Below are 26,289 nucleotides of genomic sequence, written 5' to 3'. Positions count from 1 at the left end.
TGGGACCTGATTGGTATGACCGCCCACCAACCAGCTTCTCAGATGGATGCATTGTTTCTGCACGGTTGGAAACCATGGTGACCCTCCCCTGCTTTCAGTACTGTGGGGTAAACATGAAAAAGATCTCTGTATGACAAAATTTTGCATTTTTTGTAAAACAATTATCCCAAGAAAAGTAAAATAACAACTACTCTGAAAATCTGTGATGTGTTTTTGAAAAAAAAAGTCAGATTTTTAATATGCTCTGAATTTAAAGCTTCAGTTTGGAATGGGAGTAATCACGACTTTAACTATTTAAAGGTAAAAAATCGTAATTGCTTCACCTGGTCGTGCAGGTTTGTAATATTTACAGGCACTGATTTGTATCTTGACACAACGTATTTTGCTTTTATAGTTTGTGCTGAGCCCAGTGGTTGCCATAAATGGCAGGTGTACAGAATTGAAGTGCAAAAGTAATTCAGCCGCTGCCATTCAAAGGAGCCGTGTCAGTTTGATTTACCATTGCACATAAACACACACTCACACACACAAATCCCCTTTGGGCCACATGTGTTTTTTATATTCATACGGTGAGGGACAGAAAAAAAAATATATGCGCCTCCAAAATGGAGGTTGAGGGGTCACGGTGTTTGGCCAGGAGTGACAGCTCTGAAATGAAGGCATAAGTCAATCGGCTACTCTTTGTACACACGTGGTGTTGGGTGGCTATGGGGTGGGGGTGGGGGGCGCTGACGATTTGGGGGAGTAGATGAAGAAGGGGGAGGTTTGGTGTAGAGGGCACATGGGTTACGTTGTATTTGAGAGCTTAAAGCTACAAACCCCTACCTGCCTGTTCTTCTGTCCTCTTTCCTCTTCGTCTCTTAACACTGAAAGCTACCAGCAGCCATATTTACTCATACTTCAACACACACAAGTTATGACACGGCGTGAACCCAAAGGTCAAAGACCATGTGTCTTCTTATCTCCCAGCTCATTCAGGGTCACGGCGGTTGTTTACTCTCCGCCTGACCTGAATCAACATTTGGGTTGCATCCCATCCTGAGCCAGGAAAACCCGTTTGGTTTGATCAATATGCGTGATTCATCTACAGTATTGATTTTCTCTTTGAATGCAAGGGGGAGTCTGTAAGCAGGATTCCTCCTGAAAGGTTCCCTGAAAAGCTACACTGTTCTAACATGTTCATCCGCAATCCTCAACACCACCTGAGAGGCTACATGCACTGTTCTCACATCAAATCACTGCACACATTGTAGTTCCTAACTGTTGACTGTATTTGAAAACTGGACAGAGTGACCCCTCCCCCTGGCTTTCCAAACAGGAAGTGCCCGCCAGCTCCAAGAAGCCGAAATCCCATTAACTTCCAAAGAGAAATAAACAGCTACTCAGTCATTCCATTTGTCAGGAAAAAAAACATTCTTCCTCTGATGCCTTAACTTTTTATCATTATTGTGTTTTTCTTTGTAGTGCAAGTTATTAAATACACTTCAATAAAAGTAGGCGGAGCCTGCTGTTCCCCAACGTTCAAAACATTTACCAGATTTTGTGTAGCCCGCTTTCTTTTTTTTTTTTTTTTTTTTTTTTAACTTGTCCTGTCCAACAGCTGGGCAGACAGATGAGAGCTGAGGGCCTCTTGTGTTGGACATATTTTACTTTAACAAGAGGGGTTATTAATCTTCAGACAAACCAAAGGTATGTACCAAAGGTACCCTACATGTTTAAGGTGCAAATAAAACCGAAAGAGGGGGGCCCACTCCATACGGCAACCATAGGAGGGGGGCCACTGCCAAGTAGCCCCCCCCCAAGGCGCATCGCAGGCTAGACCCCCCACCCCCTCACCCTAATATGAAGTTATATGAGGAAGGGGGTAAGTTGGGGACAGCTGGTAGACCCCCGGTGGTCAAACAGCTGTCCCCCAGCCCCCCCCCCCCCCCAGCAAAGGGGCCAGGGCCACCCAGCCCAGGGGCCCCACCCCCGGTGGCGCCGACACCCCAGGCCCAGCACCACCCACCCCACACAGAGAGAGAGGAGCCAGAAAGCGTCGCACCCCCCCCCGGAGCCAGCCCAGGCCCCCACCCCCAAACGCCGGCCCTAGAAGAGCTCTGGTCAGGCCTCGACGGGACCGAGGCAGCCAACCGGCCAGGGAAACCGCCGATGGCCGTGTAGCCCGCTTTCAAGTGGTAGCGGGGAGGACTCCTGATTTCTGATTGGCGAGAGTGGTTGCCATAGTAACCATGGCTATGTATGAATTCCTTCCCTACTCCCTAGCTACTAAAAAAGTGATATCGTGTCAGTGCTTTGGATTTTTAAAGCACTTTGGACACATTTAACTCGATGTCCTAAGATTTATGAAGCTGCCAATACTGTCTACGCACCAGTTTTTGTATTAATGTTTCTTCTTTTGTAACTGAGAAGAGACTTTGAGAGAAAAATAACCTCTTGACGTAATCAGAGTTATGAAATAGTGTGGGTCTGATGGACTAGCGAGTTGAAAAAATGTTTCCCAAAAGATTCTGTTGCATGACTCAAAACCGCAAGATTTTCCTTGGTCTACAGGCTTTTCAAGGCGGATTATTGCTTTTATAAAAACTGGACCCGTTGGCAGACAGTTGGTTTAATACAAGCCACTCTTGACATTCAGATTTGCTTTAAGAAAATACTGTTTTTACCCATTTTTGTGGTACATGGATTAAATTGGAAACTGGGTAAAAATTTTGTCAGAAATGATCAACTGATGGGAAACATCTGATCTTTTTTCTAAAGAAAAGTCAGTTTAGGAGATGTAAATTTCAGCAATGCTCCAACTTTCTTGATGCTTTCAGACCCCAGAAGTTTTTTTATTATTATTAATCTTTGTTACAGAAAATTTGCAGATATTTACAAAGGACTATTTTACTAGTTTTGTCTTTTTTTTATTACAATGTATATTCTGATCTTTACTGTCACTGACAATTATCTGAGGCCGCATTCAAATCTCCTCCTTCCAGTCCCAGCCCTCCCTCGTCCCCCCTGGTGTGCCCCATGGCTCAGTCCTTTCTCCCCTACTTTTCATGACCTACCACCTTTCTTTTGGAGAAATCTTCCGTAAATTCCATATTCAGTTCCACTGTTTTGCTGAAGGCACCCAACTCTACTTATCAACCAAACCCTACTCCACACTTCCCTCACACTTCCCTCACAATCTTCTTGTCTGGACTTAAATCCTAGTTCTCCTCCAGTTCTCTCCAACTTGATGGCAATAAGACTAAGGTTATCCTCATTGGTTCCAAATCTATCCTCTCCGAAGTTAACAGCTTTTTGCACTCCATCAACAACTCGTCTGTCACCCCCAACCCCCATATGACGCATCTGGGTATTATCCTGGACAGCTCTCCTTCTTCCCATGCCCACATCAAAAACATAACCTAGACTCCATACTACCACATCAGAAATGTTAATTGTCATTGTGACTTCCTCACCCCTCTGACTGGCTCATTCCTGATCCATAGCCACATCATCAGTTGTCTCGAGTGCTGTATCTCCCCCCTCCCTGGCCTCCCTCATAAACTTCTCCAAAGACTTTACTTGGTTCAAAATTCAGCAGCTTAGACCATCACCAAGACCCCCCGCTACCACCACATCACGCCAGTGTTCCAGCAGCTACATTGGCTCCCAGTTCAATCCAGAATCCACTTCAAAATTCTCTTACACACTTTCAAAGCCATCCAGAACCTCACTGCTTTGTAACTCTCCAAGTTGGTCCGCAACACCATCCGGCTCTTTAAGATCAGTATCCTCTCCACACCTGACTGTTTTCTCTGGCCATCTCAGCACCACGGGGTGCTGACCTTTCAGTTGCTCTGCCCCCCAACAGTGGAGGTCACTTCTTCCTGACATTCAGAGTAAAGACTGTCCTCCAACCTTTAAAGCAAAACTCAAAATACATCAGTCCAAACCATTAAAAAAATGGATTATTATTAAAATAGTTCTTATAGAGATTTTAATATAGAGTCAAACTGTTAAACGTCATATACATTTTTAAAGGCCCAAAGATAATTTACTGGACAGTAAAACACAACATGGTTTGCGTGAACAAATGTTTATTTTTAATTAACGTAGAGTCCATAAATTCAAACAAAAGTGGGATGGATCAAATCAAACTCATAGAAACCTTTTGTGAATTCCTTTACCAACGGACTGCTTCCTCAGGTCCTTTATGGCTTTTTCCAACACAGATACTTGAAGTTGATGCTATGGAGTCTTGTTGGAAATGTGACACAAACAATACACCAAGAAGGAGGGGAAAAATAACCAAAAAACAAAAAAAAAAGTCCTATTCTAAGAGGCAGTCATAAGGACAACAAAGATTATGTCGTAACTGAGACTGATGTTGTAAGGGTTAGTGAATCTTTACGCTACAGTATCCTCATAATGACCTCAATTGACGTGAGTTTAGGGGGCTCCTCTCTAGACAACACTATAGCCAGGACGTGGAAAATAATTTCCATGAAGTTTGAAAAACTCCAAGTGCTGATTATGTAAAAGCAGAGCATTTTAATTAGTTTCGTTAACTAATTGCATAAAGAAACGCCAGTCTGCCTTACGTTTCAGTGTACGCGTTGTATCCTAACATCATGCAAGCTCATGTTCCGCTCCTGGCATGACATAATACCTGTTATAACAGGTAACAAGAGATTATGGCACAGTCATAAGATAAATGCTCAGTGACAACATCTTTGTTCTAAGGCAAGTACAGCTACTTTTTTGTACCCCCCCCTCCCCTGCAAATTCCATGTCCCAAGTTTAAAAGCTCATTATTTTTGACAATCATAACCTTGACTCCCCCAGAATCATTCAGATAATTAGAGCGAGTGTTTCAACACATAAGACTTATGTTTTCAATCAAATCCAATCTACCGGTGCTGTGGTTTAGCCTTTGTGAATAGGTGTACAATCTGACTATTTTAGAAAGCAAGTGCGTTTTGTGTTAGTCTTTCTACTCAAGGACCCAAAGAAATGTCGCCAAATCATAAACAAACTGGACATTACATTTCTAATGCTGCCACAAACAAATTCAAAATCTTGTCAGCTTTGGCACAGGCTGCTGATAAGTCCAAAATTAAGATGAGGTTGTCTTCTTCTGATATTTATCTTTTGGTCTAAACCCCCCCCCCCCCCCTTCCCCTCTAAACCTGAGTGTTTTTCCACTGAACCCTACAATGCCTTAGATGTCTATGAATCAACGATAAACTGTACATATGGACACAATCTTGAGTTTTCTCTCCATATAAACAGTGCTCATACAAACACACACAATAAAACATGTCCTCCAAAAAGTCCAGAGACATTTTGGCGCTTGTTTCTTTATTTCATCGTTTTGTTTTGTTTTTTAATGGCTTCTTGTTTGACTTTGAAAAACTGGTGCTCTTGTCAGTGGAGTCCTGCTGTGGCAGCCCTTGATAAGTTCTCACCAAGCACTGATCAAGCAATTGCAGCACCGAGCAACGTTTTCAGCAAGCGCACAGTTTTAGGGTCTGAAGCAAGTCCAACAGACCTACATGTGAAGGGGTCCAACTCAAATGTAGACCATTAACTCTGGAGCTTCGACAGGCCACCAAGTCTCTGGATCGGCAACAAAGGAGGATTTGGCTGGCTTTTTGTTTTTAACCTAGACGTTTTGTGTCCTTGGAGTGAAACAGTGAGGGAGAGCCTTCCACCGGGACAGCTGAGGACATGGACTGGAGACAATGACAGAGAAGGTGAGAAGGGTTTATGGACATTTCCCAGCCCTCAGGGCCCGTTCTCATTGTAGTGGAGGGAGAGAGGTCGTTCCCGCTGCACTGCAGGCATGTAGGGCCAGTTGTAGCTGGAGCCAGACAGCAGCATGTCACGGAGCAATGTCTCGATGGGGGTCTTCCCCACCAAGCGCACAAAAAACAGCTGCTCAATGACCGGAGAGGAGACTATGCGTAGTGATGGCAGGCGGAGGAGGAGGCGTCCAAAGCGGTTGGGCTGGCTGGGATACTGGTTCCGTACGTACTCCTCCAAGGCGCACTGGGACTTTTCCTGGATGCTTTCAACGTGGGCGACATCTGACAACCCCATGGCATCTAAAAAAAAAAAAAAAGGTGGGACACTTTAACATTTCTCAGTCACCTAAACAAATCAAACATGACAAAGCTTTTCTGCAGATATTTTTTCAGTGCACACTTGTTTCTCTTTTGGCTTTTCCCATCAGGGGTCGCCACAGCGAACGAGTCGCATGGTAAACTTGGCAATGTTTTACGCCGGATGCCCTTCCTGTCGCAACCCTCTCAAAGCAATCGGGCTTGGGACCGGCACAGAAGTAGAGAAGGGAACAGGGAGCAGCCCGGAGTCGAACCCTGGTTTCACGGGCGGAAGGCGCCGCAAACCAGCACGAGCTAAACCGGCTCCCTTTTCAGTGCACACTATGAAAGTAAAATCAAGATATTGGATTTGCAATTAATGTTTTCGGACCCATTCTATTGTGGTACAAATAGTCCAATGAATGTGTTTTTTTATGTGGGCGATCTAATTAACCCTTTACTACTGTAGATATCTTGCTAAAATAAAGCTCCAGTGTTAAAGAATCACTTTTTGATAATTGTTTCCTAAAAAGGTATGAGGAAAGAACAGTGTGTGGTAGATAAATACTGAATAAGGCTAAGGGGTAAATAACTGCTTTTGTTTTGATCTGAATCAGATCTGAATCAACAATGACACCAAGATATCTAACTTGTCTTTTTATCTTAATTGCTGTAAAGCTAAGCTATTCAGTAACTTTCTCCTTTCCTCTCTTTTAAAAAAAAACACTTTTGTTTCTTTTTTGTGTAACAAAAGTAAAGTAAAATTGATTGTTGTCTCTATAACTATGACACAGCACAGTATGCAAAAGCATGATTTAGGAAGTCTCATGTAAAGGTTGAATAGCAGTAGTCCAAGAACGGATCCCCGAGGAACCCCACGGGACATGGTGATTCTCAGACTGAGAAGAACCAATAGAAACAATATATAAACCAAGGTTTTAAGGAACAATCTAACCCGTCTGTGGATTGCACCTCACGCCCCACCCCAGAATTTATTTAAACGGTCAGATTTAACCTCTTGAGACTTGGCATCCGCATTTGAGGACATCACTGTAGTTAATTCTTATAACCTAGGGCCTGTGACTACAAAATAAAATAAAAAAGGTAGAGCTCAGGTCTTAAGAGGTTAAAGGGGGATTGGAGATGAAACTTGTCGTTTTCGAGGGGGTTTTACTATTCCATATACATACAAGCACAGACCCCAAAGCAAAACAAATAAAAAGAAAAACGGTTTGATTTATAGTATCACGTAACAGACAGACACATGCAGACATACAGACTCACAATAAAATGACAGTTCATAGTACACAAAGTTTGAAATGCAAAACAAAATGCACACATTTCAAACACAAAACATTGACCAAAGAGGGCAAATGCTCAATGAACCGACACGTTTCAAGCATCTGGATGGGGTGTAGATGTGCTTTTCCTCTTTTTCTCGTCCTCTACTGCCTAATTTGCTGCCTTCGCTTCCACTCATATGCAGGTCATGTTCAGGCTTTCCCAGACCCTTTACACAACTGAAAAGTGTGTAACACTGTGCGTGATACTTTTCACACCCCGTGTGTAGAGTAGTGCGCTCTGGGATTTCGGAAATGTGTGAACTCTAAACAAAGACCCATCTTGCTGGTCTCTGCAATGTGCTGCATGTTCACCGCTCCACGAGTCTGCCCCCGGACTGAACCCACGCTTGTGAGGCAGGTACTCCATGCTGGCAATTTATTCCCAAGCTTTTTCTTTCTGACTGCACTGACCTGTGAGTTTAAACCCACCATCTTACATCATCGTTTTTCTTTGTCATTGCACACTTTGATCTGTCCCCCGGTTAAACCCTGCCCTGCTGGGCCTCAGTCCCACTCACAGAAAAATGTAAGTAAACTCAGTATTCTAATTTAGCGTGCCAATCCCTCCCTTCCCCACAGCGGCCCCTCTCCTCCTCATTCTGTGTGAATAATTGCTCCCATTTTGGCTATATCCCCCCCCCTCTGCAGGGGGCAGCTGGACTGCGATTTTGTCGGTCTACCATTTTAGCTTCTGCGTGACAAGACAGCCACTGCCCAGTCGGGATTAACGGAGCTGTCTGTGCAACCGCGACCACTTCGCGTGCCGAAGCGACAGCTCTGCAGGCGCCCTTCCAAGCCAAGCGCCATGATCTTTTGTCTGATCCTTGGGCACACACCGGGCCAGAGGGGGCGAGAGATCAGGGGAAAGGCCCGCTATCTGATGTGGCTTGATGGGCCTGGGCTTCATGGGGGGAGGAAAGAAGGGAGGAGACTCCGAGGGAGGTGATTGCGTTTTGTCTGAGTGTGTTAGGTCATCCTACCAGGTCTGAAAGAGTCACGCTCATTAGCAGGTCTGTCTGCTTCTGTGCATTTCTGCTGTAGTCACATTTTCTAAGCCTCCCAGTAGATTCTGTGTGTTCTGACATGATGAGCCTCTTTTTATCAATGTGTGTGCATGTGCGCAGATGTTGCATGAGATGCTCAGGGCTACAGGGGTTATGTAGGTCACGGAGAATCCTCCTTCTCACTGAAATGCACCATACATAATTCAGCTCCTGCGGTGAAGGCAGGGGTCCTGGGGCTTGGACTCGGTTTGGAGTTTGGGGTTTGGGGAACACTGGGAGGAGGGGTGAACGACTGGTTTCAATAATGGATGCGATCGTGAAGGAGAGACGGCTGATGAAAGCAGGAACGAGCGGACAGAGGTGGATCCCTCGCACATGTGCTGGAGGTTTGTGGGAAACGCTGCGTGCATGCAGAGCACATCTGACAAGCTGCACAAAGGCAGGAAAGAGTGGAAAAGCAATTAAATAACAACAGAAATGGTGACACCCTAGTGTTTGCTTCTTCCGCTGGGTCACAAGGCATGATCTCTCACTGAAAGATCCCAGATGTGACATTATTTTGGCTAATGCAGGAGCCCAGTGACTGCTGGGATAAACCTCAACCAGGTTTATGTGTAAGCAAAACAAAGGATATTTCAGGGTTTGTCACAACAAAAGTATTAACCTAGCCTGTAGCTAAGCGAAACAGACTTATCGCCATGTGATAGTCGCAGTTTGGAATCAGTGGAAGCAAAAAATGAATTCATATGATGAAAATACTGCAGAAAAACAGACCTGCAGGCTAATGCTAATGTTTTGTTTCAAGTGTTTTCAGCAATATTAATCAAATAAAACAAAAATACAGGTAAACAAACTTAAGTAAAATGTTAAACATTTATTTTTCTTAAAAACCTTTGAGTGATGCTGAAAGATTTAAGGTTTTAGCTTTCTGTAGCTGGTCAGGTTAAAGCTGAAAACAGAAAAAAAAAACATTTTTCCTTGCTTTCCAGTATTTGAATGAACTAAAAAACAAAATAAACAAAGTTGTCAAAAGCTAAATTAGTGTTAAAAGGTGGATGACAGCCAAAGCAAAGTCTGTTGGTGCCAAATAAATGCTAGAATCCTCCAAAAATGCCTAAATCTTAAATTTGCAATAAAAGGAAAGTCGCATAGAAGCTGAAAAATGAGTCTTAGCAGCCTTGAACAAAGATTAAAAGACTTCCTAAACATAGAAGTGAAGGAAAATTCATTTAAAATATTACAAACCATAGAAAATGTTAAACAATGTTAAATCAAATCCAATAGTGTCCATCATAAAAGTAAAAAGGAAAAAATCTTCATGAAACATGCAACGATGAATTAGACTCTAGATAGACCAAATCAATAATAAATGCTAAAAAATTGAGCTGAATGGTGAAAAACTTAACACTAAAATTTTCAATGGATGAAATTGTGAGCGAAAGCAAAAAGAAGCTAAATCTGTTCAAAAATCTCAATGTTGGACTGTTGTAAATATTAATCCTAAACAACGTTAAACCGCGTTCGTTATATAATAAAAGACTAAATGAAATACTGACCTCGTTTAAATAAATTGTATTCAGCTAAAAACAAGATATAGGACTAAAAGGATGTCGGGAAATGTATGCTTTGTCTATTGTTTATTGTTAAATATGAATGTGTGTCATGTTTCTTTATGGGATGTTGTACATTATCGCGTTTCTATAGCTTTTGTTTTAGATTCTTGGTTTTGTTTATACGATTAAACGTAAAAATAATAAGTAAAATATTTAAAAAAATACGCTGACATTTTGCATGTCAGTACAAAATTAAATAATCCTAAATAAACCTAAAGCAGAAATTTTTTTCCACTAATTATTCATTAAATAGTTGAAAAAAAGCAGCATCATTAAAAAAAAAGGAGTTTACAAACTGGGTTAGGAACCAGCAACCCAAAGGTTAAACAGTCGCTTGTAAACCGAGGGATCAAGTTGCAGTCAGAGAGCTTGACTTCCAGTGTGGCTGGAGCGGCACCATTTACATATTCAGCCAAAGAGATGGCATCAACTGCCGCAGTCGGGGTCACCTCCCGGTCAGAGCAAAGGTTCTGGATTAAGGGGGAAGATTTACAGCTTCTATTCAGACTGTGGAACAGATTTTCCGTTTCTTGCTCGCTTTGCTCAAAGGAAGAGTTGGAGTTTAATTGTATTCGATATAAATAAATAATCGGCTGTGAAGCAAAGATAATACACAGCGATGAGATGGGAGAAGCTAAGAACGCACAGGAAATCCCCCTTATTGGCTGTTTATCCAGTTCTACATTAGTTGATTAAATGTTCACCTGTGATTGCCCCCCCCCCTCCCTGCTAACACGAATTAACCAATTATTAGAATTAGCTTGTGCCTTGAAGTCGGATTAACTCTTAACTAATTCCTCCTTTTCTGTCCAAGCTCACAGCCCAGAGGTGATGTTTTTGCTCTTAGAATCTTTCAGTTTAAATAGACAGGAAATGCTGCTGAATGTAATGTTTAAATTCATTTTAGCTTATCTGGACTTTATATAGTGCTGTTTTGTTTTTTTCTTCCATTATTAATCATTATTAATCTTTCAAAATGGGCGAATAAAGCCAAAACGACAGTCAGTCCTTCCGTTAGACTCACCGGATGTGAAGAGCACGATGGACTTGAGGCAGGAATACTCAGCCGTGTCGACCTGCAGGGCCTTCAGCTTCTCCACCTGCTCCTGGAAGACCCGGATGTGGTCCATGAAGGCCACAACGCGCTCTGCAGACATGGGCGAGGCGTGCAGGCCCGCGGCTGCCAACAAAGGCGCCACGTGTAGCGGCATGGAGCATTGGGCGGCGTTGAGAACAAAGAGCTCGCTCCACGACATGCGAAGCAGCGCCACCTTTGGTGATAGCAGACATAAAAAAAATCCTTTAAAACCTCTTAAAACCACTGAGAAATGAGAGAATTAATACACCTTCCTGTTGGTGAAATTTGTTAAAACTTAATCTGAAGCTTTTAAACCAGGGGTCTGCAACTTGTGGCTCCAGAGCCACATGTGGCTCTGGAGCCACATGTGGCTCTTTAACCCGTCCATTCGTGCGCTGTTTACCAAAGAAGGAGGCCAGTGAGCACAACCAAAATTAAGGAGCACCAGATTATAAGGCAGTTGTGCTATTTTAGAACAAAATCAAGGATTTTTTAGTCGAAAAATACAATAAAAGGCACTTAATTAGCTCTGATTTAATTTTAGTTATTTAGATTTATAAACTTTTGGCTGATGTGCACCACAAATGGTAAAATAATCAGGTTTTTTTTGTTTTGTTTTTTTAACAACTGCTCACATTACATTACCTACTACTACATTTGCGGCATTGAGATGATCCTATACGGGACACAGGATGTCTTTTATTTTGAAAGGAAGTCATGTGAACCTCTTTCAAAAGTAGCAAACTATTTCATATTTTGAATAAAAAAGGTAGTTTCTTTTTGTGTTTATGTCCCCCCCCCTAAAAAAGCCCAGTAGTTCACTTATGTTTATCATAATAGTAACAATGATGTAGATTAAAATCAGTGTCCTATTTTTCTAAAGGGCGAAGTAATACTTTGTGGCTCCTTCTGGATTGTAGTCAGTCAGAATTTGAACCAAAATGGTTCTTTGAGTGTTGAAGGTTGTAGACCCCAACATCTATGAACATCCATGATCTTTTGAAGAAGCAACTACCTCATTATTTAGTAGTGTGTACAAAAAAAACTTTAATATTTGATGCAAAAAAAACTAAGCAAGTATTAATCCATAGCTTGTGAAAAATTAACCAAATGATCATGCGTCATTTAAATTGATAGACATATCAATTTAAGATTTACAAGTGTCTGTTTATAAGTGTATCTACAAACCAAATAGATGGGATTACCGTACTGGGAATACCAGGACAAAAGAGAAGCCGGTGGAGCAGAGTGTCTTTGCTCTTGTCATCACTCACCTGGTCCATAAGCTGCAGGTCAGGGAAGAAGGGGATGTTCTTTGCCCACTCGACTGCGCTGAACAGAAGCCGGGCTGCCAGCTCGCAGATGTTCTCGATGCCCATCAGGTTGTTTCCCTGCATGCACTGAGCCCCGTAGCGAGACGTGGGGTAGGGCTCGGCGCGCAGCAGCAAGGAGATGAAGCCGGACAGGTACGGCTGTCCGTTATACGGGTCAGTGCCGTTGGTCAGGTACTGGCCCGGGCTGCTCTGGGAGTTCGAAGTACGTCCTCGCTGCACAGCTTAGAAAACAAGACAAAGAACATCTTTTTACCAACATTTTTCCAAATAGAAGGTAAATCTTAAAATAGCTGCTTCCGTTTGTTTTTTTTAAAGTAAATATTGTGACACATGAAAACCAGAAAGGTCAGTTTTGACGCCAAAAAGTCACAATTTAGTTTCAAGATAGCCAAACGTTCTGTACTTTCTGACCTATAGCAGCGGACTCAACAATTTAAAACAGCTTTGAGACACTTTCAACATTCTAGAGCAAAAAATGGCATCTAAATGATTCTGGAGTTCAAGAGACACATGACTCATTTAAAAACACATTTTTACCGTTCCCTCTTGAACTCTGTCTGCAATTTGTCACCAAAGTTCAAAACTCGCTGAGGTAGAGCCCAAAATTGTTCCCATTTCTGGGAATTTCTGCTTCAGGAAATGTGACGTACAGACGGCAGTGACGACTTTCCAACAGTCACAAACTCGGGGAGAATTCAGGCTTTCTGCTGATGTGACAAGTTATCCCAAAGTCACATTTGAGCTTTTTATTCATTTAAAACATCTGTAAAAAAAAATTAAGCGCATCCCCCACTTTATGTTGCCATAAAAAAGTTAGATAACACAATAAAAATGGAAGAAAATTTTTTTAATTTTACTTTTGTTGAAAACCTAGAGACCCATTCTGAAATTTGATCTATTTTCACAGCGTTTGCGGTGTTCTTTGAATCATGATTATGCCATTTTTAGCCCAGATCAGAAAGCCTGTGTGGTTAGGACATAGTTTCTGCAGTGCAACAGGAGTTCATTAGAAATTCATCTCTGAGTTGTGGGCGGGACTGTTGGCGTGGAGTAACTCAGCCCCCTTTCCCATCCCTTATAACTGAGAGCTCTCACTAGCTTACAGCGCCTTACAACCTCAAGCTAAATACCGTGTCACACAACCACTACGTACATTTTGCGTATATTTTACGGATGAAAAAGTGAGAAAAGTTTAGGTCTTTATGTGGAACTTTCACCGACGTATCACTAATGAACCACGGAACATGAACCGTGCGTGATTATTGGACTATTTCTGTGCAATTCATTAGAGATTTGTGCATCAATTACGTCATTTGAATGTGATATGTCCGCCGTATGCACAATATAAAAGTTATACATTGGTGGTGCTTGCGTGAAAAGTCCGTCAGACGTGGAACGGATGTGAAAAGCCACAAATATGCGTATGCATCTCGCAAAAATCATGCACAATTGCAAAAGTTTCATGTAATAATTGCGAATAAACTCAATTAAATGTGCATAAACTGCGTCATTCTCAATCGACCTAAAGACCCGTCGGTCATTTGTGCACATCGACGAATGCAAGAAAACACTCACGAGTTACGTTTGTCACGCGTGTCTTATAAAAGACAGACATTTCACAAGTGGAAAATCCACAAAATGTATGTAGTGGCTGTGTGACACGACTTTAGCATTACCGTTGGAGCCAGATTCCAGCTCCAACGAGGAAAACAGAGACGTTCATGGATCTATTTGTCTGCAAGTGGATGCATCAGAATGGAGCAGAGAAGAAAGCTTGTGATCTGCAGACTGTGGTTTTTTTTTCAAATGCATTTTATTGTCTGCTCCTGATTCATAATAATTTGTATAAAGAAATACTAAAAAATGCAATTTTAAGAATAATTTTCTTAATATGTGTCCTCCATCATCAACAAGAACATGTTAAAAACATCAAGAAAACCATTTTATTCAGAGTGAGTCTTGAACTGGGCGTGATGAACCGCTTCTGGTTCTGGTTACTTTCATTTAAAAGGAGCTTCAATCTGGAAGTCAAAAAGATGCATGTCAGTTAAATCCAGCTCCAGAACCTTTGGCCCACTTCTGGCCCAAAAGGCATTTGACAGTTGTTGTTTTAACTATGAGACTTGTGTTTAGTTAATGCAAAACCGATAAAAGTGTGTGATTTCATCCCATAACAACAACAAAACAATGTGATTTAATAACAAGACACTGGCTGGGTAAGGCTCTACCTACCCATTTTACCCTCTAGCCCCTGAAACTTTTTACTTTTTTAGATATTCCTAAAGCCAAATAAGACAAAGTATTATATTTTGTAATTTTTAAACAACGCTCCTTTAAGGAGGCTGATGTTTCCAACTTGGCCACTAGAGGTCAGTAACTGTTTCCCTGCTCAGAGTGGCTCAAACTTGTTGGGTTGTTGTTAAATTTTAAATGACGTACAATGCAGGAACATGTGGAGGGGGCCATGCAAGCTTTATGTGCAAAAAAATGAAGAGACTCCTAAAAGGCCTGCAGGAGTAACTGAGGGGAGAGAATACGAGGAGAGAGGAGAAATTGGGCGTGTAAAATATCTTGGATGGATGGCTGCTGAAAGGGTGCAAGGGGCAGAAGGAAAAGCACATAGTGCAACGTCCCGGCGACTCTTGAACGTGTCAGTGCTCATGTTTGCCGTGGAGTGGTGGAAAGTGGCCATTCTCCACCGCCGCTGCGCATCAATGAGTAATGACAGGCAGCAGCTGGTAAAGGTATAACACTTCTTCACACCTACACATGTTATGCATCCCGCACATGAATGCATGTAACACCCCCCCCCCCCCCCCACACACACACACACACACACACACACACTCCAAACCCCGGCAGCCCCCTGTATTGGAAAAATGGCGGAGCCGGAGGCTAAAAGGGCACAGAGAGGCCAAGCTCTGACACCCCACCCCCCACGGGCGAGGAGTGATGATGATTTCGGTGCCCGAAGGCCCATTTGGAAAACACCTGTTCAGCCGTCGCCATAACTCCATCTACTGTTACAGCCGGCGAGTATGGGGGGAGATGCAAAGAAAAACTATGGAAGAGGCTAAAACGGTGAGATAAGGTCAGCTGCATGTGGTTCCCCTGACCTTTACATAAAGAGACTGGTGGAGGGGTTAAAAAATAAAGGAGGAGTTTGGAAAATGCTTTTCAACTGCGTGTCACCTGTCGGCTCACACGCAGCAGCTGTGCAGCGCAAATGCACCGTGACGCAGCGCGAGGAGAGGTCAAACCACTCCGGAGCATTATAAAAATGCCTTCAGTTCTGGCCCGGGAAATACCGCAGCACCAAAGGTGTGCTGACCTCAAAGCACTGCTTCTGAACTTGTGTCAACCCGTGTTCCCGGAAAAGAATGTGGTCTCCTTCCACAAACAGCGTGGACCCGTCACGCTGAGCTATGAAAAGGAGTTGCCCGTCAAAAAAACCGCCTTGCACAACAGACATTCCTCGTCCTTGTCGGAGGAGCCGGATGTCATGTTTTGCAGACTTAAAAAAACAAAACAAGCTTTTGAGAAGCAGAGCTCCAGGTCCGTTTTCACACAAACCGACCGCTCAGATGTGGTTTCTGTTGGTCCTGAATTTGGTAAAAACAAGAGATATTATCCAATAAAACTCTGTTAGGAGTTAGACTATTTTTAAAACGATGATTGTATTACATGTTTATTCTTAAAAAGAGATTATGGAGCAGAACTTTTTTTTTAGCCTTAAAATCCCAAAACAGTTTTCCACCTGTGGTTAATGGAAGTTTTTAAAGCAAATTTTAGTGTGTTTATGCAACACAATTCAGGTTCAAAGAACAATGACTTCAGGCTCACACAATGGAAACTTTTTCCTTTTTAAAAAAAAACTTCCCAACATTTCAGTGAAGCAGTTTCCATTTGAGTTTACCTGTGTGACCCAGTGTTCCCATGTTAAGAAACGTCATCGCTGAGATTAATTTGACACTGATTGTGTTGATCCTGACTTGAAAGCGCTTCTAATAGTATTAAATTCCAAAAGGTTCATTTCTAAAGCTAAGCGACTGAGGAAAAAGTAAAACTGTGACGGTTACTTTTTACACATAAACGGAGGGTGAAATTGAATGTAAAGTTTAAAATGTGGAGTTTAAATGTCAAAAAGGTTTAAAATTACGACTTATGAATTATGACAAATATACAGAGAAAACAGTATGATTGAAAATTTGTGAATAACATTGAATGTTGAGAAAAATCCACATATTTTCTAAATAAAGTCATCATATTTCCAGAATAAACATTTTAGGATATAAATAAATATAATAATTATGACAGAAACAGGTTGCAAAAAATAAAACTTGCCTTCTCAAATTTAGACTCAAACGTCTGACCACTATTCCTGATCTGTCACAAGATCATTTTTAGAGGATGCTGTGTCCAAATTAACACAACAAAGTACCAAAAGTCTGATAACTCTAAACACTTTTTGAAGTCTTTTTTTATGAATCCAGGAAAACTGGGCTGACTTCTAAGAACTAAAATTTGAAAAATAAAATGTGCATCATCACCCTTGTGCGACTTGTTACTGCCATTTATCAGACGACTAATCACTCAGATGGAGTGCATTGTGGTTTATATTCACCAATGTAGTGACCATTGATGCACACTAGTTGATGCAAAGTATTCTGGGAAATTTCAAGGATGCTGGACTTTGGAATTGTGGATTCGGAAACGCCCTGTTTTGTGCACTATCCGAGGAGTAGTGAGTGAATTCGGACACAGCCTGAGATAATTTTCCTGCATGTTGCGGCTCCAAATCGCCTTGGTAACCTTCACATTAAACTTCATTTATGGTCATTTTTACTTTTACGGGAAAAGGGTCGAGAAAGGAGTGCAGCAGTGACCTAATACTTTAAACAATGTAGTTTAAAGACTCTCTGATAAAAAAAGGGTGTTTTTAACATGTTCTTGTAGAATTTTTCTAATGAAAGAGGAAAAAATTTAAAGAAAATTAAGGTTAAAATTGCATTTCGGAGTATTTCTTTATTCAAATTGCTGTAAATCGGGAGCAGATGAGAAAATACAGTTGGTGAAAAGGCTTCTTAGTGACGCTGGGCGGGCCACCAGCTCTCTGCTCCCACCTCTCAGCAAGGTGGAGGAGAAGGGGGGTGGGGTTGGTCCCGCCCACAACTCAACTCAGAGGTGAATTTCTAACAAACTCCTTCCGCTCTGCAGGAACTAAGTCTTTGACAGCAACACAGGCTGGATGATTTAGGCTATCAATGGCATAATCATAATTAAAAGAGCACTAGGAACGCTTTGACAATAGATCAAAAGACGATGGAAGTAGTTTATTCGCTAAAAGAAGAAGCCCCTGACCCCCCCACCCCTCTTGGCAGCTAAAAGGCATATTGTTGTTCCAAGTGCAGCCGCTGGTGCACCAATGCTGAAGGACACCTTGAGTGTTGCTCAAACACGCCGGAGGGGGCCCCACAGTGCAGCAGCATTCTGCTGCCTCGGGAAGTAGAGGAGGTTCGACTTTATCACCCATCCTAGTCATAATGCCTCACGCCGCTGGAGGGGACTGTCAAATGAACATTAACACGTTCTGAAGGGGCCTCTGAAGTCTCGCTCTGACAACTTCCTGAGGAGGACCGCGAGGAAGACTCTGTGAAAGTCACAGCTCTTCTCATTTCTGGAGTCTATTTAGATCCAAATTGTGACCCACTGACTCTTCTCCTGGTCCGGATAAAAGAGGGCAGGAAGGAAACCGGGTCGATTCTCCACATTTCAGACCTTTAAGGACTCTAGAATTCGTCTCAATCAGCCCCTCTGCTCCTTTTGTGTCTGATACGTGGACTTGATCTGCTCGATCCGTGGCTAGTCCTAAAGATGAATCGACTTGATCCACTTGACTTTTCAAAAGGCCTCATTGTGGGGGTCACTCGTCCCTGAGAGGCAGAGCGCTTGAGTGTTCCTGACGGAAACACAACGCTCTCTGTTTTTCCTCGCCTACAGCTGGCTGAGGGGAAGGAAGATCGGACAGGAAGGGAAGACGGCCAGAGCGCTGACGGCACCGAGGTCTGAAGGAAGAGAGGGGAAGAGATGTGGTTTCTTGACATGTGGGAGGGCGGAAAGAGAGCAAGAGAGACAGAAATGACATTAGAAACAGATGCCTGAGGATAAAAAGAAAGGAAAGCCGGGTCAGAGATACAGAGATAGAGAGGGAAGAGGGGGGATGGGACCATAAATTACACCGGGGTGTCTGCCATAATCCATTTCCTGCATTTTAATTGGTCAACTGTAGATGATGCAGACGAATCCGCTTGTTAGGAGATTGGCGAAGAAAAACTATGATTCTGAGCAGAAATTACAGGGAAAAAAGCCTAAAAAATGAGCAAAAAGAGTCTGAATGAGGAGAAAGTGCTTCAAACAGAGCTAACGTGCAGCTTTTAAATGCCACTTCGGCAAGCAGCAGCAGGAGAGTGCTGCCTGACTTGTGAGGGTTAGCCTGTGGGTCAGACTCTTAGTGGAATTACAGCAGCTAAATACAATTAAGGCCTATCAACATTTGGACAAAAAGGTCACCGAGCTGCAGCGACGCTGCTGTATTATGGATCCAACTCTGTCCAGTTGAAGTGTTTGATAAGTTGCTTTCAAATGTATAAATCTTGTTTTTCCATATAAGCATTTAATGCCAAAAGAAAAAAAAGACATTTATACGTAAATAAGGACATTTAATGCTTAAGAAATATGGTGTGCGGCTCAAAGACCAGGAGGATTTCTGTAAGACTTGGAGTTTTATTTTGGGCCTGAACTTTGACCTGCAGGTCAAACTGCAGCGTCAAGAGTCTCAAAAGTCGTTTTCACATGGCCGCGCGGTCGCACGTCGCCGCTCTGGTAAAACGGGTTCTGCTGGTTAAGGGTTGAGACTCAATGGGGTAAATATTTTCTGTAATCAAATATGGAAAGTTTCAACAGTTATTGACCAAACAGCTTCTCCGTTAAAGATTCTCAGAAAAAAATCAAATAAAATAATCATTAATTTATATTTGTGTCAAAGTCTAAACTGTCATAAACACCCAAATAAAAACGTTTTCAAAGATTAGTCGGTACGTCTACATGCCTGTGTTTGTGCGGCTTTGCCACTTTATCGCACAGTAAATACAGAGAAAAAGAAATGCAATTGTCAGATCGGTTCTTCACATCCTAGGATGGCTGTAAATCTGCATTTTTGAGCTACTTTCCCAAGTTTGTTGGTTTTTTTTGTTGTTGCCTGGGTTCGGTTTTGAAGTTCTGCTCCTAAAGTTTGCTGTTCTTCAGCCGTCTGTCCTTTCTGCTAGGAAAACATCCTGACTTCAGACTGCTGCTCCCATGTAGAAACCCACAATAACGCACAACACTACAACTTTTATGTCTGGACTATTAAATCACACGTCCTGGGCAAATCTTAGCACGTTTTGGTTCGCGGATGCCGGCGTTCTATTTGAAGGTGGGTACAGAAACGGGAATAATCCCCCCTCGTGGGTGGTGTGTGAATGGACAACAGCAGAGTGGAGACAGAACAAAGACAGACCTTAGACCTGAATGTGACAGCGGCTGATGATGACAAAATGCTTTTTTATTGTTTAGTTTTGAGTTAATTGATAGTTCTGTTTGGTATAAATACTTTACCAACACTTTTTTCAAAGTTCATTTAAAAAAATGCTCTGATAAAAGCATCTGATAAAAGAATAATTTATCCGTACAAAAAAAGTATTTTGTTTCCAGGAATTAAAACGAAAAAAGCTCGTTTTCAGCTGTTAATTGATAATGTGTAAAAATGTGCTCAGTTATTATGAGCGGTCAGCACTTCCAAACAGAAGAGATGCATGTTTTTGTACTTTTTACAACCTCGGCTTGAAAATTAAGGTTTCAGAATAAATAAAACAGTGATCCTCTTAATGAAAAACGTTTTTCCTTTATGATTTTTTCCCCTAACAATATATTTGAACTTTGTTTTCTTTCAAAAACTCAGCAGGAGCAGCGAGTGGTGTGGGGACGATGAGGAGAAGAAGCTCCCCAAGCCTCCTGTAAACCACACAGCTAAGCTCACACACATCCACGCTACAACCAAGCAGGGCGACTATTCGATCCCACTACCTTTGCAGAGAAGATGATAAAGTTTCTCAGATAAATAACATTTCTTTATCCACCTCCCGGTTAGCATGAACCCCTCCAACTCTCTGAAAGTTCCTGAATAATTCGATAAATTCTTCCATTTAAAGTGTTTCATGTCAGCAAAGACCGCCATGTTCAATAGTCAATGAGGAAGAGCTGAGATTGAAAGCTTGTCTTTTCTTTTTTGTCAATTTAAACAAAACATGGCGGACTTTCTCCACCTGACCACTAGATGCCAGTAACTGTTTTACGCTGCTCTTTTTCCAACTACTAAAATACAAATAAATTCATCCATTAAAACATTCAAAAGGTTTATTTAAATTAAACTGGTAAAGATTATGTGTAAAAGTGTATAAAGATACCAGAGCAGGAGGGACACCAAACATGAAAAAAAATTCAGCAGCAGACAAAAAAGCTGCTCTTTTTTACAATCCATGCATTTTAAATTAATGTAGTGTTCAACATAAAAGAAAAAAAGTAGGGACTGTGGGGATTTTGTTGGGTGTGAACAAGTGTGCTTGGAGCTTGTTAATATATATTTACTGATCACTGCAATCAATGCAGAAATGCATCAAGATAAAATCCCATTAGATGCAAAAACTATAAAACGGACACTTCCTCTTTGTAAACTTTTACCGTGGATATAAACTACGCAAAAATATGTCTTTGAGGCACAAAAGTTCCTGAAGTTTTTCTCAGGAATTGTATCTGCTTTCCCGCTCTTTTGCGGCTGTTTGCTTATTGAAGCTTCAACCCAGAGCGGTCGTCCTCATTACTGCTGCAAGCATCACAACTGACATCAGGCTTTTGTTTGGGTTCCTCTTCTTGGTGGTGGAAAAATGCTTTGACCAGGTCAAAAATGATCTGTCAACACATACAGAAGAGGCTTTTTTTCCAACTCTTTTTGCATGTTTGCAACTGTTTTAATTTTCAGTTCGCTTCTGATGCTGACAGGTAAGCAGAGAATCAGTCGAAGCCCGAAGAGAGGGGATCTGTGTGAGGCCGGAGATTTGAGTTTGGACATCTTGTTTTCGTTCAGTGTCAGCTTATTCCAGCAAAGAGTCCGTGGCTTGACAAGAGAGAGGTTTCTTTTGAGTCGAATCAGACCGGACTGCAGTCCACACGCTTGAACTTTTTCAGTTAGTTGACAGCTAATGCTTTATTTTTGCCTGACCTATATTTTGTGCTGCTGTGAGATTTTTATCAGGGTGTAATGTGGGTCAGAGGAGGAAGCAGCCTTCCTGCGGAGGATGCTCAGTGTGACATTATCGCCACACTCCAGTATTCCTACCAACTGAGCGGGTCTGCGTGTGTCACACAGCTGATTTGTGACACAAACAACACGAAACTTTACGCTGCTTCTGCTAGCATGGGGACTTTGAGCTCCTGTTTTTTTCTGTCCTCAGAGGCTTCCAAATACAAACGCTCCCTTGTGCACAGGTACCTGTCATGTCCACTCTCTCTGCTCGCTGTTCATCCTGACAGATAAACACGTGTAGCTGTCTGGTGACTTTTAGTCGTTCGATACCTGCAGGAACCAGCTCTGAAGTGCTGCCAATCATATCGCACTCCACAGAAACGGGTCATTCATCCCCTTTGGGGGGGAAAACAGACGGAAGCCAAGAACTTTTGAATCACTCATGAAACGTTCAGGAACAACTTTCCCGGTGACTAAATATTAATTTAGCCTGAGATGAAATCCTACAGGAGTTTTATCAGGAATTGCGCAAAGAGTAATTTTCTGTCCAAAAACAGAAAATTTAAAGGATGATTACAGCAAAAGCCTCTCTGCTCACATGAGAGTCCCTCAGATCTTCTGCACATGCATATTTCACCTGGATCATGACAGAGAACAAACACTGCGCCCCATCGACAGCCTCAGGTGACCCTGCTGAATAATACAGAAAACATGACTTATGGATGACCTCTGGGGACTTGCACTTCAACAATCCTGACACTTGTTGAGCTCTTTAATCTCGCAATTCCAGGAAATAGATGTCACGGCAGATTTTTCACCTCCTCTTTTGTTTCAGATTTTCATGAATATTAAACTCAACTGGAAAATGTATTATTCATCAATCTGTGTTTTACATTTTAACTTTGCTGTTTGGATTTTGTCATGCAATCACTGGACAGTTTAGTTATTTCTAAGCATTTGTCCGCCTCCTTGAATGGAAAAAACAGCTCCAACCTGGTGAGATCTGGTTCAAAATAACTTTTCTTGGCACTTTTTCTTCTCATAATACAAATTTAAATAAAGAAAGTTTAGGGAAAACTGACTTCCTCAGCTGGCAGAAAGTGACATCTCAGAGATTCTGTCATCATGAGACTTAATCAGATGGATTGGCTGCTTTTTCTCTGTTTCTGGAGTGCGTCAGGCGCTTTCCTCGGGTTCATTCAGTCAGAAAGGAGCATGACTGACTCTGCGTGGCTCACGGGTCTTTTGTACGCGTGTACAGTCCACACACACACGCACTTCCACAAAGACACAGGGTTTCACTTGCGGGAAGCCTTGAGGGATCCGCTCGGATCTGAGACGGCGGGCGGGCATTCCTACCGTCATTCCCGCTTTCGGTGAGGAACAAAGAGCGGCGGGGTGTCTGTCCCTCAGCATCTATTGCCCGAGTCTCCTTGAGCAACGCCGGCTGTCGCTGACCTTATTCTGTCCTTGCAATGGGGAATAAATGGGGCGAAAGGTGACGTCTTCATTGATTGTGCAGAAATTTAGCGCAGTTACGCGCAGTCCCTTTTGCGCACTAAAAGAGCTGATTGCGTTTTATTTTAGCCCTAAGAGTCTCAGGTTTATTTCAAAGGTTAAATCCACATTTCATGCTTTCCTGGGACAGACAATACCTCGCAAAGAGTAAAGCTGCCAACAACGGAGGCAGTCTGCGCCACCGCAGACGCAGCAATTAGCAGAGGTCCCGTTTGGTTAACGAAATGAAGTCTGCGCCGGCGCATGCCTCGTGGACGGGGTGCCGCAGCTTAATCATAATTAATATGAGAAGCGCTTCTCTGCACCAACACGTTTCCACTCAACCTCTTTGGCGTCAACTGACCCGTTCCTAATGCAACACAATGCAACAAATGTAGCGGCATCCTCTTATAGCGGCTCGGGGTGTCGGTGAACAAACAGCATAATTACCGCAGAGAGACAAAGGGGGCGGGGGGAGGTAGTCAGAGCGCGCGGGTGAATTGTTGGGATTTGGAGAATGAATGTGGAAGAAGCGCTGTAGTGCCGCAGGTGGGAATTGATTCTATTCCGATGACTGACGGTGTGCGCGCCATAAATGACTTCACTTCTCCTCGTTGTCATGTTTACTTACTTCACAAAGTTGTGCTTATTTTCTTTGTGCCAAACAGAAAAAAACGCGTTTTTATGCGTAAGTTAGCCATAACGCAACTTGTAAAGATATGGACAAAGTAATGATTTTAATGGAGCAGCGCGTGCAACAACTCCTCTGGGTGTGAGTGGTTGGACTAGTGTGGGTCCAGTTGTGGTTAAAGCATTGCCTTGCAGCTTTTACGCGCAGCTTTACGCAGAAACGCGCGTCCTAAACACCTCTCTCCATGGATCAGGAAAGCGGAGCTTACCTTCTCTTCTCATGCCAACTTTCAGGCACTTCTTCAGCCTGCAGTACTGACACTGGTTCCGGTGGTGCTGGTCGATGGGACAGTCTCGGTTCCCCCGGCAGGTGTAGGTGAGGTTCCGCCTCACTGAGCGTTTGAAGAAGCTTTTGCATCCCTCGCAGGTGAACTGACCGTAATGCTTCCCGCTGGATTTGTCCCCGCACACCATGCAGTCCACGTTGGGAATCTTGTCCCCGGAAAGTGCGTCGTTTCCCGGGGTAGAACCGTTGGGGGTCCCCGGTCCCCCTCCGGGCTCCTGACCGCACATCTGGAGCTGGGAGCCAGGATCTGCAGTAATGTTCTCTGGCCACTGGTTTACTACCATTGCCATGCTATCCCCCAAACACGTAGTCCTCGTTCAAATCACAGAAGGAGTCTGAGGAAGCGCAGTCTAAAAAAAAAGGAAAAAAGTAGACTCCTACTTTTCCAGTTCAGTCTTTCTTTACGCACAAATTGTGTGACCAACTTTTCTCTTCTTCAGCGCGGCAGAATTCTGTCTGAAGGCATTTATCAGAATATCATCATGATCAAAGGGTGAAAGCGCAGCCTACAAGTCCCGGGTCTCCTCGGTGCGCACAGATCCATAAACACGATGCTCTTCGGAGGGAAAACTCCAGAAAGTCACTTAAACAAGTCCAAACTTTGCTTCCTTCTTCAAACATGCAGCCAAAGGGAGGACAGGTACTTGACTCTCGCTAGTTATTCAACTAGTGATTCTGCTTTTGGATTTGCTCTGATTTATCATAAATCAGTCAGAACTGACTGCTCTCACTTAGTAAATTAAACGATTTAGTCCAAATAGGATCTTGGTGGCGCGCAGAGGGAAGTCCCGGCTACGCTTCTATCTGCGCTCGCCGCTGCCACGACTTACAGAAGAAGCGCTCTGGTTCTTGACGCAAACGTCCTCCGCGCAGAGATCCGCGCTCAGAGCCGCTTCTCACCCTTCACCATGCGTCCGGACTGACAGCCAAAGCTTCAAATTGGGGGAAAGTGTCACCAGCAGGAGATCCTCGCGCGGACGCCCGCCCCTGCGCGCGCTCCATATAAGGTCAGAAAAGCCAAATAAGGTCTCCTCCCCTCCCGTCACGGCGAGGAGGGCGACGAAAAGAGCCCGTCGCTATTGGCAAGCGAAGTCTGGGAAAAAGCACAAGGAGCTTCGTGATTGGACCCAGGATCTATTTGACTGACAGGTTCGATTCGGACCGTGCGCTCTCGTGCGGGTTTCTTAGGCTTCTCAGCTCTGGAAAGGCTTTTGAGGATCATAAAAATACTCGATAACCTTTTAAACTTGTCATGGCTTTAACATTTAATTTTTGCGCAAAACTTTTAGCTTAGCGCGCGAACTTGCAGCCCGCCGACGTGCAAACTGCATCGTAAGCTTTGGAACCTATTGGGCATTTTAAATGAGAATCTATTTAACTGAAATGTACAGAAATTAATACTTTAAAAAAACTTTTATGTCATGAACAAAAAGTATAAAGTTTTAAGTTATTTTAATGCATTCAAATTCACTCAAAACTCGGCACTTTAGAAGGTCAACATTTTACACGTCATCGTTGTGAGTGGCACACAAATATAAAACGCTGTTTTGCCTTTTTTCTTTAAAAATATGTGAGCCATATTTATATTTTAACAATATTTTACTCAGTAATTTCTCTATTAAGCATATTTTTACTATTTAATAATTCATTCTTCAAAACAGATTAAAATAAATTACCCCTCAACCAAGTCTATGTGATGTGGTTCTAATTAAATTATTTTTATTGTTGCTGTAGCTTTTAAGACCCAGTTTCATTTGACACTAACGCTTAATAAGTGTGTTTGGACCTGTTTTTGCACAAGGTCAATATTTTTGTGGGCCAAGTGAAAAATGTTCACAAGATTCTAATAATTTCATGATTATTTTTGAGGCAAATTGTCATTTAAAGCAAACTGGCAAACCTAAAATGTTCACTTTAACACCAAAATGAGGCTTAGTCCTCCAAAGTTCTCTAAGTTGTTCTGTGATGCTTCGGTTGCGGACAACTAAACGCTTCAAAAAAAAACAAAAAAGAAACGACTG

General features: G+C 42.6%; 1 protein-coding gene and 1 long non-coding RNA gene across 2 annotated transcripts in view; one reads left to right on the top strand and one right to left on the bottom strand.

Annotated features, from left to right (window-relative positions):
• Positions 1-22,302, top strand: part of LOC144984389 (uncharacterized) — a 101,849-nt gene extending 79,547 nt beyond the window's left edge. The window contains exons 3-4 of the long non-coding RNA XR_013648022.1: positions 19,781-19,929; positions 20,455-22,302. This is a non-coding gene — a long non-coding RNA (uncharacterized LOC144984389). The remainder of the gene's footprint in view (positions 1-19,780; positions 19,930-20,454) is intronic.
• nr2f5 (nuclear receptor subfamily 2, group F, member 5) lies at positions 4,060-25,268 on the bottom strand. The gene is made up of 4 exons (XM_023964369.2): positions 24,192-25,268; positions 12,396-12,676; positions 11,068-11,314; positions 4,060-6,086 (listed from the first exon to the last, which is right to left on the bottom strand). The coding sequence occupies exons 1-4, from the start codon at positions 24,556-24,558 to the stop codon at positions 5,767-5,769; spliced, it is 1,215 nt and encodes a 404-aa protein (XP_023820137.1). The 5' UTR covers positions 24,559-25,268; the 3' UTR covers positions 4,060-5,766.
• Between the last annotated feature and the right edge of the window lie 1,021 nt (positions 25,269-26,289).

The sequence above is a fragment of the Oryzias latipes genome, chromosome 16, assembly GCF_053564925.1.
Source record: "Oryzias latipes strain Hd-rR chromosome 16, Olatipes_Hd-rR_3.1".
NCBI classification, from domain to species: domain Eukaryota; kingdom Metazoa; phylum Chordata; class Actinopteri; order Beloniformes; family Adrianichthyidae; genus Oryzias; species Oryzias latipes.
The sequence above is the reverse complement of the archived record's forward strand: the minus strand, read 5'-3'. Positions and strand labels throughout refer to the sequence as shown.

Bases quoted from the DNA above. Each gene is read 5' to 3' on its own strand.
- nr2f5 (XM_023964369.2), bottom strand. From the start codon at position 24,558: ATGGCAATGGTAGTAAACCAGTGGCCAGAGAACATTACTGCAGATCCT. The intron at 12,677-24,191 runs GTAAGCTCCGCT...TTGTTTTCTAAG, and splicing joins AGTTGGCATGAGAAGAGAAG to CTGTGCAGCGAGGACGTACT. The intron at 11,315-12,395 runs GTGAGTGATGAC...CTATCACCAAAG, and splicing joins ACCTGCAGCTTATGGACCAG to GTGGCGCTGCTTCGCATGTC.